The sequence below is a fragment of the Pseudorasbora parva genome, chromosome 21, assembly GCF_024679245.1.
Source record: "Pseudorasbora parva isolate DD20220531a chromosome 21, ASM2467924v1, whole genome shotgun sequence".
NCBI classification, from domain to species: Eukaryota; Metazoa; Chordata; class Actinopteri; order Cypriniformes; family Gobionidae; genus Pseudorasbora; species Pseudorasbora parva.
The window spans coordinates 1445830-1458525 of record NC_090192.1 but is presented as its reverse complement, the minus strand read 5'-3'; the positions used below and the strand labels follow the sequence as shown (position 1 = coordinate 1458525).

Genomic DNA, 12696 nt, shown 5'->3' with positions numbered 1-12696 from the left:
ACAAAAATACTAAATAAGAAGAGCATTTTTTGCAGTGTGTACATGTTTTCCTCCTCTAATCTCAGTTTCGGAACAATCCTTCATAACTCGGTTCTCTTCGATAAATGACCCATTTTCTTGTCAGATTAGTCATGAGAGATTCGTCCTCACACAGAGCTGGTGGAAATATGAAGCTAACGCTGTGAGTCAGGTAGCATTGAGCAGAGATGAATTAAACATCAGCATTTGGGCCCAGAGGCTCTCAGCGCTCTGCAAAAAATGCTCTTCTTACTCAGTCATTTTGTCTGGTTTCCAGTCTAAATATCTAACAATTCTTAAATCAAGACGCATTTACTATATAAGTAAAATGACATAAGATATTTTTTCTTGTTTTGTTGCCCACGGACATCGCTTTTCCGAACTTAAGACAGACTTGATAATAGCGTGTAATTTTCTCACTCAAACCACTGCCAGCTGCTGCTGCTTCTGCTTTTAGAGGGAAAAGCTGCTTGTCTAGGATCTGTAATCCTCTGTAAGAATTGGTTATAATAGCATATTATTAGCGAAAAGGAGCTAGCAAAAGATCCACACTGCAAAAATGCTTTTCTTACTTAGTATTTTTGTCTTGTTTCTAGTCAAAAGATTTTTTTTTAAATTACATTAAGAAACATTTACTAGACAAGTAAAAATTATTGTCTTGTTTTGGGAAAAATAACTCAAAATGAAGAGAGTTTTTGCTTAAAATAAGATAAATAATCTGCCAGTGGGGTGAGAAAAATAATCTTGTTTTCTGTTTGAATTAAGATTATTTTTCTCACCCCATTGGCAGATTATTTATCTTATTTTAAGCAAAAACTCTCTTCATTTTGAGTTATTTTTCCCCAAAACAAGACAATAATTTTGCTTGACTAGTAAATACTTCTTGTTTTAAGAATTTTTAGATGTTTGGACTAGAAACAAGACAAAAATACTAAATAAGAAAAGCATTTTTTGCTGTGTGTGTGATTCAGCTACTCTCTTGCCTCCTGTGGCTGCAGATCTGAAGGCTCTGTATGAGGACCTGAGTGTTGTGGATCCGCGGCTGCTGGCGTGTCTGGATGAGCTCGGGAACTCTCAGGTGCGTGAGCTGCTCCGGAGACTCGGAGTCCATGAGCTGGAGCCGCAGCAGGTCCTGCAGAAGCACATCTACCCCACGCTGAGGAGCCACGGCTGGGAGGTCAGAGAGCCGAGACACGCCTTCATCCAGAGTGCACTTCACACACACACACACGTCTGGTGCGCTATCTTTCTGGGGACTCACCATAGACGTGATGGCTTTTATACTGTACAAACCATATTTTCTATCCCCTTACACTGCCCCTGCCCCTAAACCTACCCATCACAGGAAACATTCTGCATTTTTACATTTTCAAAATAACTCATTCTGTTTGATTTATAAGCTTTTGTACCCATGGGGACCTCAATTTAGGTCCCCATGAGTCTGTGTGCATTCAGGTTGAAGTCCCCACCAGGCTAGAAACACATGTACACACACACACACTCTCTCTCACACACACACACACTCTCACAAAGGAACTGTATGTAAGAAATGTATTTCGATTAATCTTAAAATGGCCCTGATATGTCTCTAGACATTAATAAATCATGTTAACGTCAAACACTTCTATCACTGCCAACAGTAGTCCGGCAGGATATTGTCATTATAAAGTTGTTGTTGCAGCTCAACTGATGTTGATGATGTCATGTTGTGTTTTGGCCTGAAGCTCCGCCCTCCACCTATCAACCAATCACGAAGTCAGTAGTGTATCGGGTTGCCAGATCTGCTTTAGTTCCCACAGCTTCAGATCTGCAAACGTTCTGCTGATCCTGCAGCCAATCTGGCAACCTCGAGTCAGGGGGAGGGGGAGACACCGCTCTACAGGCTTTTCTACATTCACCGCTTTTCATCTGAAAGTGAATGCAGTACCAGTCTTGGCCACAATCTTACACACAATCTCATAACATTATTTAATGCAGTAATAATTGTGCAGCCAAGTTGGAATATTTATGCATATTTGGGTGAATCATAACCGTTCAGGATGTTTAAAACGTGTGAGGATGTCATCTATTATGTCTGATTGAATTCCCTCTTCTTCTAGAAAAAGCCTGAGGATGTTGTGGTCAGCTACCTGGTGTTTATTAAGCTGCACTCTCAGGATCAGGATTACAGGAGCCTCGGAGCGGCCATTCCGGTGCTGACCAGCGAGGGCTTCCTCTGCCCCTCACAGCGCAAAATACAGTTCTCCAAAGAGTACGGAAACATCGACCTTCCCAGCATGCTCCCTGGTAAACAAAGGGCAGATGTGTTTTATTAAAGGGATAGTTGAGCTATAAATGAGCCTGTGGTGTTTATCTGCTGACCCCCAGGGCGTCTGAGATGTTGGTGAAAAACCCTGAGGCTCGTGGAGACACATTGATGTGTTAAGACACAAAAACGAACGCTTTCTGCCAGAAACACAACAGTATTTGTGTTATTTTTTATCAAAAAAGAAGGTCAAAATGCCGCCTTGATCATATATATATATATATATATATATATATTCCTCATTAATGAGGCTTCTATATATATATATATATAATAATAATAATAATAATAATAATAATAGATTTTATTTATAATGCACTTTTCATTCCGAAGAATCTCAAAGTGCAACAAAGGGGGGAAAAAATAACAAAAAAATGAATAACAAGTAAAAATATAGAATACTACAAACAATCAATCAACACAGAAAACAGAACAGAAAGAGCTGATGGTGGACAGAAAACAGCTGATGGTGGAAGTCTCTGTTAGCTCCGCAGCACACTGTGGTCCACTCCATGTTTCAGATTTCTCCCAGCGGCAGTTCCCCGATGATATCGCCGAGGCACGACAGCTGAAGACCAGATGATGGGTCTTCATGACGATTCAAACGATAGGGATCGCCGCAGCACCATGCAGGAGGCAGAACATTTTTCCGGGCACTTCTGTGGACACACCGGGGTCGGCGCAGAAGTCCAAGCCGCTCCACGGCCGCAATGCAGGACGGAACAGCGGCGCAGCCGAGAAGCGGAACATCCCAACATCATGCCGGACGCCGATGACAATGGCCCGGATGACGCTAGCCCGGTGCAAACTTCAGCCACCTTGCAGCTTAAGCCCAAGGGAGACCACCAGTGAGCAGTCGCGGCGAGAAACATCAAATGTCCTCCAAACCAGAAACCAACCGCAGCAATTCAAACATAAACATCAGAGAAGCGGTGGAAAACGGCGAAACGACGAACAACGTCCTCTCAGTGTCTGCCAGCAATCAGCAACAGTCCCAATTGTAGCTCTGACTGTTAGACTAGTCACAAACATAAGGAAATAAAATAAAATCTAAATCTAATAGTACATTAACATATATATGCAGTACAGGCCAAAAGTTTGGACACATTACTATCTGTAATGTTTTTGAAAGAAGTTTCTTTAAGCCTGCATTTATTTGATCACAGATACAGAAAAAAATTAATATTGTGATATATTATTGCAATTTAAAATAATTGTTTTTCAATGTATTCTCCTTTAAATGCTGATTTATTTGTGTGATCAGAGCTGAATGTTCAGGATGGTTCCTCCAGTCTTCAGTGATCATGATCATCAGAAATCATTCTCAGATGAGGATTCATTAGGAGTGCTGGACACAGTTCTGCTGATTCATATTTTTTCATAATCTGTGATACTTTTTTTTTATAATACTTTAATGAATAAAAAGTTTAAAAAAAAAAGAATAATTTTAAAACGAAGCTTATGTTTTAAAAATAGAAATATTTGTAACAACAATATACACTACTGGCCAGTCATTTGGGGTCAGTAATTTTTTTTCCCTTCTTTTTTTTAAATAAATCAATAATTTTATTCAGCAAGGATGTGTTAAATTGATAAAACTGATAGTAAAGGAGATTTATATTATTTGAAAACATGTTTTAATTTTGAATAAATGCAGTTCTTTTGAGCCTTTTATTCCTCAGATATATTGATCAGCAGAACTGTGTCCAGCACTCCTAATGAATCCTCATCTGAGAATGATTTCTGAAGGATCATGATCACTGAAGACTGGAGGAACCATCCTGAACATTCAGCTCTGATCACAGAAATAAATCACCATTTAAAGTTTAATATATTGAAAAACAATTATTTAGGGATGCTATAAGGGTTAGTTCAGCCAAAAATGAACCCAAGCCTCTGATTTACTCACCCTCAGGTCATTATAGGTGTTTATGACATTCTTCTGTCAGACAAATACAATCAGAGTTATATTTAAAAAGTCCAGGCTAACGTTAATCCCAGCAGTAGCTGTAGTTGTGTCTGAAGTCCATAAAAAATGCAGCTGTCCGTCAAATAACGTGCTCCACACGACTCCGATGGGTTAATAGAGCCTTCTGATTCCAATCGATGTGTTTGTGTCAGAAAAATATCCATATTAAAAACGTTATAAAGGAAACCCGCCTTGAAGTCTTCCATTGTAACCCACGGCTGTTTAAGCCACAAGATGGCGCCAGCGTTAAGCACAGAAGTAGAACCGGTCAAGATAACTCGCAGTACCCGGATGAGCGGTGTGTGTTATCTGGGAATAACATACCGCTGGAATGCGCGATTGACCAATCAGAATCAAGTATTTCAGAGAGCCGTGTGATAACAAGGATTAATAGATACTGTAACAGCTCATTATTAGTTAATGTAATGTTAACTAATGGGACCTTATTGTGAAGTGTTGCCTACTTACTTCAGTCTTGGAATAAGTTTCACAGTTCATGATTGTCCCAAATAATTGATTCACTTAAGTCTTTAGTAGAGGGTTACAAGAGCATGAATTGTGCATGAACACGGATGTTATGCAATGGGATGGAGACGTCACTCCTGAATCCACACTGCAAAAAATGCTCTTCTTACTCAGTATTTTTGTCTTGTTTCTAGTCTAAATATCTAAAAATTCTTACATTAAGAAACATTTACTAGACAAGTAAAAATTATTTTCTTGTTTTGGGAAAAATAACTCTAAATGAAGAGAGTTTGTGCTTAAAATAAGATAAATAATCTGCCAATGGGGTGAGAAAAATAATCTTGTTTTCTGTTTGAATTAAGATAATTTTTCTCAGCCCATTGGGAGATTATTTATCTTATTTTAAGCAAAAACTCTCTTCATTTTGAGTTATTTTCCCCAAAACAAGACAATTACTTTTGCTTGTCTAGTAAATACTTCTTGTTTTAAGAATTTGTAGATGTTTGGACTAGAAACAAGACAAAAATACTGAGTAAGAAGAGCATTTTTTGCAGTGCATCCAGCCCTTTCAGACTCTCCAGTTGTTCTGCTTTTCCAGGTGTGGACTGGGTCCTGTTGGACTCCTGCTATCTGAAGGCCGATCGGGACGTGAGCGGCTGGAGAGAAATCTTCAGCTCATTGGGGGTGCGAGATCTTCTCATCTTCAGGAAGGAGAAGCGCACCTTCACCGCCTCTGAACTGGTGAGATGGTGTGACTGTCAGACTTAAGCGTGTCAATCAGGCCTGCAGCTCTTCTGTAAATAACCATAGACTGGAAAAATATATGGCCGTAGTGTCCGTGACGTCAGCCATAGGACTCCAATAAGCCGTTCTGAAGCTTTAAACGTAGAGTCGAGCCGACAGCATCTTAGCAGCGCGTCATCACGCGTCACTCCAGGATAACAGAAAATGGACAAAAAAGAGGCAGGATGTGGGCGGAGCTTAGGTGACCCAATGACTATCCATAGTTTTCAGTCATGTGACTGTCGCAGAGCCTTGGAGGGCAAAACCGCCAAAGAACTCCATTGAGCTGCAACACAAACCTGTCAAATTTCCATCTTAAGGAAAAAATATGTGAACAACATGTATGTTTTGTCCACTATACAGAACCTGCTGCAGTATTTCAATACACTAAAAACAACAGGACGTTTTTAAAACGCTTAATGTGAAAAACACTATAAGGTGAGTTGCACCAACAAGGATTCAGTTAACGCTAATCTAGGATTTGTTGATATGGGTTTTATTTTAAATCGAGTTGCTACAACACTTATTTTAAACAGATTAATTATGCAGGAAACCCGTAATAGAGCTGATCAAGCAGACGGAGGGTGAACTGACGACGACTTTTAAACCATTAAAGTGCCGTAATGTACTATAACAGTGATATTATAAGATCAAATTCAGTTGACTCCTCTTTGATGACGCATACTATATAAAGGCGAGTAGATGAAACCCACAATATGAATGCAACGTTTTCTTTATAATGGGTTTCGATGGGAAATCACCTAGCGAGAAACCTCGTGTTGCACTAATATTCTGTGTTCATTGGCTTTCCGGTACAAAGTGTGCAACATCAATACAGTGTATATTGAATTTGGTATTTTAATATAACTTACTGCAGTACTACTGACTACAAACCTGGTAAAAATGACTGGCGGGCGATTGGAGGAGAGCCTTGTTTTGCCCTTTTGGGCCTTCCTATAAACATGTGACGACGTGTGAAAACTATGGCTAGAGACAGAGTGACACGCGTCATAATCTGAAAGCAACGCCCACCGGGGGGTAAAAACAAACCTACCGTCTTCATTAACTTTCTGTTGCGTGAGGCGCCTCCTTGTTATTTCTGACTTATAACAACAACAAAAAACGAACAATGTCTAAAAGCTGATAAAGGTGTATAGAAAACAAGCTAAAGAACCCAGAACCAAAAAAACAGAAGTTAAAACAAGTTCTGCTGAAGCTTCACATCTTATTGCCTGTGCCTGTGCACACCTCATATACATACACCCTAACATATCAGCTTTTAGACATTGTTCTGTTTTTTGTAATAAGTCTGAATTGACAAGGAGGCGCCTCACGCTATACAAAGTCATTGGAGAGCGATGGATTGTTGTTGCCTAAAACAGGCAAAATGATCTGCCAATGGGGTGAGAAAAATAATCTTATTTCTGATTGGGACGGAAACAAGAAACAAGATTTCAATCAGAAATAAGATTATTTTTCTCACCCCATTGGCAGATCATTTTGCCTGTTTTAAGCAAAAACTCTCTTCATTTAGATTTTATTTTTAAGAAAACAAGGAAAAATGTCTTATTTCGTTTTACTTATATAGTAAGATCATTTTGATTTAAGAATTTTTAGATATTTTTAAATAGAAACAAGACAAAATGACTGAGTAAGAAGAGTGTTTTTTTGCAGTGTGTGTGGCGCACAACAGTGGTGTGAGATCAGAAGCAACCTCGATTTCAGCCAATCCCAGCGCTCTCCGCTGCGAGCCGTTTAATGAAGTGAAAGTGCGAAATTGGCACTAATTGGATGTGATAAAAGGGGGAAGTCAAAGCCGAAGTCCTCAATGCCGTTTGTGTCCTTCTGTCTTAAACAACACATTTCACTCATGCTGTTCTGTGAATGTAATCGCAACGAGAAAAGATGAAAATACCAGACATGGGGGATTATATAACACAGCAAACATTGATTGAATTTTTCATAACCCAAATATAGCATTAACTGTGCCTGACGATGGCCTCGTCGTATAAACATGCACTCAGTAACCGTACTGATGGATTTAGCGTGTAATTCATTCAAATGTTCATCACAACAGCCGTCTCATAAGAATCACACTGCAAAAAATGCTCTTCTTATTTAGTATTTTTGTCTTGTTTCCAGTCCAAATATCTAAATATTCTTAAATCAAGATGCATTTACTATATAAGTAAAATTACATATATATATATTTTTTTTTTATATAAAATCTAAATGAAGTTAGTTTTGCTTAAAACAAGAAAAATAATCTTATTTCTGATTGAAATCTTGTTTCTTGTTTCCGTCCCAATCAGAAAAAAAGATTATTTTTTTCACCCCATTGGCAGATCATTTTGTCTGTTTTAAGCAAAAACTCTCTTCATTTAGATATTATTTTTTAAGAAAACAAGAAAAAATAGTCGTTTTACTGATCTAGTAAATGCGTCTTGATTTAAGAATTGTTAGATATTTAGACTGGAGACAAGACAAGATGACTGAGTAAGAAGAGCATTTTTTGCAGTGCAGTTCAGTTTTTGCATGTCATTTCATCACTTTAAGAGCACATTGTGATACAATGCATTAATACCAAGCAGGGTAACAAACCGTACTAGAACAGCACACAGGATTTAAAACCTGATTCATGATGGGTTAAAAGCTGATAAGAATACATGTTTTTTCGAGCATGAACCAGTAAAGAAAGTGCAAGTGAAAGATGTGTTGTCTTGTGTATTCTGTAGTGCATTCATACACTGCAAAAAATGCTTTTCTTACTCAGTATTTTTGTCTTGTTTCTAGTCCAAGCATCTAAAAATTCTTAAAACAAGAAGTATTGACTAGACAAGCAAAAGTAATTGTCTTGTTTTGGGAAAAAATAACTCAAAATGAATAATTTAAATAATTTTAAATTATTAATTTAATTATTAAGAGAATAATTTTTACGTGTCTAGTAAATGTTTCTTAATGTAAGAATTGTTTGATATTTTGACTAGAAACAAGACAAAAATACTGAGTGAGAAGAGCATTTTTTGCAGTGTATTGCATACTGAGCGCTGTGAGTCCAAACCCGGTGTTTCCCAGTGACCCTGATTGAGTCTGAGTCAGATTGAGTCTGATTGAGTCTGAGTCTGATTGAGTCTGAGTCAGATTCAGTCTGAGTTTGATTGAGTCTGAGTCAGATTGAGTCTGAGTCTGATTGAGTCTGAGTCAGATTCAGTCTGAGTTTGATTGAGTCTGAATCAGATTGAGTCAGATTGAGTCTGAGTCTGATTGAGTCTGATTGTCAGATTGAGTCTGAGTCTGATTGAGTCAGATTGAGTCTGAATGAGTCTGAGTCTGATTGAGTCTGAGTCAGATTGAGTCAGATTGAGTCTGAGTCTGATTGAGTCTGATTGAGTCTGATTGAGTCTGAATGAGTCTGAGTCTGATTGAGTCTGAGTCAGATTGAGTCAGATTGAGTCTAAGTCTGATTGAGTCTGATTGAGTCTGATTGAGTCAGATTGAGTCTGATTGTCAAATTGAGTCTGAGTCAGATTGAGTCTGATTGAGTCTGAATGAGTCTGAGTCTGATTGAGTCTGATTGTCAGATTGAGTCTGAGTCAGATTGAGTTTGATTGAGTCTGATTGTCAGATTGAGTCTGAATGAGTCTGAGTCTGATTGAGTCTGAGTCAGATTGAGTCAGATTGAGTCTGAGTCTGATTGAGTCTGAATGAGTCTGATTGTCAGATTGAGTCTGAGTCAGATTGAGTTTGATTGAGTCTGATTGTCAGATTGAGTCTGAGTCAGATTGAGTCTGAGTCTGAATGAGTCGGAATGAGTCAGATTGAGTCAGATTGAGTCTGAATGAGTCAGATTGAGTCTGAATGAGTCAGATTGAGCCTGATTGGGTTGGATTGAGTCTGAATGAGTCTGAATGAGTCTGACTGAGTCTGAATGAGTCTGAATGAGTCAGATTGAGCCTGATTGAGTCAGATTGAGTCTGAATGAGTCTGACTGAGTCTGAATGAGTCAGATTGAGGCTGAATGAGTCAGATTGAGCCTGATTGGGTCAGATTGAGTCAGATTGAGTCTGAATGAGTCTGACTGAGTCTGAATGAGTCTGAATGAGTCTGAGTCTGAATGAGTCAGATTGAGCCTGATTGAGTCAGATTGAGTCTGACTGAGTCAGATTAAGTCAGATTGTGTCAAATTGAGTCTGAATGAGTCTGATTGAGTCAGATTGAATCTGAATGAGTCTGATTGAATCAGATTGAGTCAGATTAAGTCTGAATAAGTCTGATTGAATCGGATTGAGTCAGATTAAGTCTGAATGAGTCTGATTGAATCGGATTGAGTCAGATTAAGTCTGAATGAGTCTGATTGAATCAGATTGAGCCTTATTGAGTCTGATTGAATCAGATTGAGTCAGATTAAGTCTGAATGAGTCTGATTGAATCAGATTGAGTCTGATTGAATCAGATTGAGTCTGATTGAGTCTGAATGAGTCTGGTTGAGTCTGATTGAGCGTTGTAATGTCTCTGGCAGGCATCCAGCCCGTGGGCAGTGGAGAGTGAGCTTTGGCCGAAGCCTGCAGATGGACTGTACGTCATTGAGGATCATCACTGCGCTGAGTTTCATAAACTGGCCACCGTAGAGCAGCTGAACGCTCACACCAAACTACAGCAGAGACGAGCTCTGATTGGCCTGCTGGACAACAACTGGGACGCTGGGTAAATAAAATGTGTTAATGGGTTTTCAACCAGAGAAGATGAATATGAGGTTCTTCACACTCCAGTTGTTGTCGTTTATCCAAACTAGCGCTAGCTGTTTAGGCTCTGCCCTATTCTGAAAAGGGGGGCAGGGAGTAGCAGCTTTTGCTGCCACCCAAATAGGGGCTCTCAAAACATCCTATAATAAATAATCGGTGGGGTATTTTTTGCTAAAACTTCACAGACACATTCTGGGGACACCTGAGACTTTTATTACATCTTGTGAAAAGGGCATTATAGGACTTTATTACATTTATGTACATGAAACTAATGTTAGATATCTGAAAAGCATTATTTGTTTAATTTGTATCTTAATTATATTGTATTTATTTGTGCTTTTGCCTGTAATTTTGATTATTTGTTCTTATTTTATTACTGACTGTAATAGATCAAGGCATTACACTATGACCAGGTGAAGTGAATAACACTGATGATCTCTTCATCTCCTGTTAGTGGGTGGGATATATCAGGCAGCAAGTGAACATTTTGTCCTCAAAGTTGATGTGTTAAGCAGGAGAAATGGGCAAGCGTAAGGATTTGAGCGAGTTTGACAAGGGCCAGATTGTGACGGCCACAGGGTCATGGGCAGCCAAGGCTCATTGATGCACGTGGGGAGCGAAGGCAAACAGACGAGCTGTGATTGGCATTTTTCTGCCACAAAGAACTTCTTTAGCTCATCGTTTTGTATTTGCAAATACTGCAAGGTCACGACTCTCTAAAGAACTGTTTATTTTGCTGTGGCTTTGTTTGAACATTCAGCAGCAGCTGGTGAATAGCAATGCAGGAAATGCTGGCATAACAATGCATTTGTGTAGATTCTGCTTTGCACTATAGCGGCAAAGACTTGAGTGGTTGAAACTCCTAAACTCACCCATAAACCGAGCAAGTAATGCCTTGATCCCCCATGATTCTCTGCTCCACTTCGTTTACACTCAATCTGCTGAGCACATCTGCTCTCTTTAGTCCAGATTATTCAAACTCTCCGGTCGCGTGGAGGAAATGGATATTAGTCTGGCATCATCTGCGTTTTAGCTTTTCTGATCTCATAAGCTTTAAAGAGGAGGAAATATTGTGCTATGTTTGGGCTGCTGTCTAGCATGTGTGTGTGTGCTTGATGGATTTGGCCTGTTTATTTAATGGACTGTGTCTGATGACCGTAAAAGCCACGTCAGATCCTAATCGGGAAACATGCATTGGTCTATTCTTGGTTGCTTGGTTTTATAAAGCTCTCAAAGGCATGTATAGCACAGCTCTTCAGGTGCTCTGAGGAAATGCCATGTGTTTTAAAGTGTGGTTGAATCGTCGCCCTCGCTGATCTCAGCTGCAGCGTGGGACTCATCACACTGTCCTCTGTCTGCTGGCCTCGCCTGACCCACCTGCTTTATGCTCCATTTACATTCATGAGCAAAAACACATTCACCCGCTCGAACAGATTCACTGCATGCATACACCGATCAGGCATAACATTATGACCATTATGATCTCTTTATCTTGGCTCCTGTTAGTGGGTGGGATATATTAGGCAGCGAGGGAACATTTTGTCCTCAGAGTTGATGTGTGTGAAGCAGGAGAAATGGGCAAGCGTAAGGATTTGAGCGAGTTTGGCCAGATTGTGACGGCTAGACGACTGGGTCAGAGCATCTCCAAAACTGCAGCTCTTGTGGGCTGTTCCTGGTCTGCAGTGGTCAGTATTTATCAAAAGTGCTCCAAGGAAGGACCAGTGGAGAACCGGCCACAGGGTCATGGGCAGCCAAGGCTCATTGATGCACGTGGGGAGCGAAGGCTGGCCCGTGGGGTCCGATCAAACAGACGAGCTACTGGAGCTCAAACTGCTCCAGAAGTTAATGCTGGTTCTGATAGAAATGCACTATGGGAAGAAGGCGAGCCGGAGGAGGCAGTGGGTCCTGCGGAGGCCAACCTTGGGTCCTCCATCCATGTGGATGTTACTTTGACACGCTCCACCTACCTAAGCATTGCTGAGACCATGTTCAGCCTTTGATGGAAACGGTATTCTGGTGGCTGTGGCTCTTCCAGCAGGATAATGCTCCTGACACAAAGCACAAATGCTTCAGGAATGGTTTGAGGAGCACAACAACCAGTTTGAGGCGTCGACTCGGCCTCCAGATTCCCCAGATCTCAATCCAATCGAGCATCTGTGGGATGAGCTGAACATACAAGTCCGATCCATGGAGGCCCCACCTCTCAACTTACAGGACTTAAAGGATCTGCTGCTAACATCTTGGTGCCAGATACCACAGCACACCTTCAGGGGTCTAGAGGAGTCCATCAGAGACGGGTCAGCAAAAGAGTGACCAACACAATATGTTATGCCTGATCAGTGTACTGCAGCTTTAAAAAAAAATTCAGACAAAAATAGTGTACAAACTGCATATTGCTCATGTCATGACAAGTC

At 40.1% G+C, this 12696-nt stretch overlaps 1 protein-coding gene across 10 annotated transcripts in view; it reads left to right on the top strand.

Moving 5' to 3' along the window:
* Nucleotides 1–12696, top strand: part of wu:fj29h11 (uncharacterized) — a 120890-nt gene that overhangs the window by 84122 nt on the left and 24072 nt on the right. For all 10 annotated transcript variants that reach the window (XM_067430100.1, XM_067430101.1, XM_067430108.1 and 7 more), the window contains 4 exons: nucleotides 1017–1195; nucleotides 2118–2304; nucleotides 5356–5498; nucleotides 10060–10244. In XM_067430100.1, the coding sequence (XP_067286201.1) occupies nucleotides 1017–1195; nucleotides 2118–2304; nucleotides 5356–5498; nucleotides 10060–10244 (694 nt within the window). The remainder of the gene's footprint in view (nucleotides 1–1016; nucleotides 1196–2117; nucleotides 2305–5355; nucleotides 5499–10059; nucleotides 10245–12696) is intronic.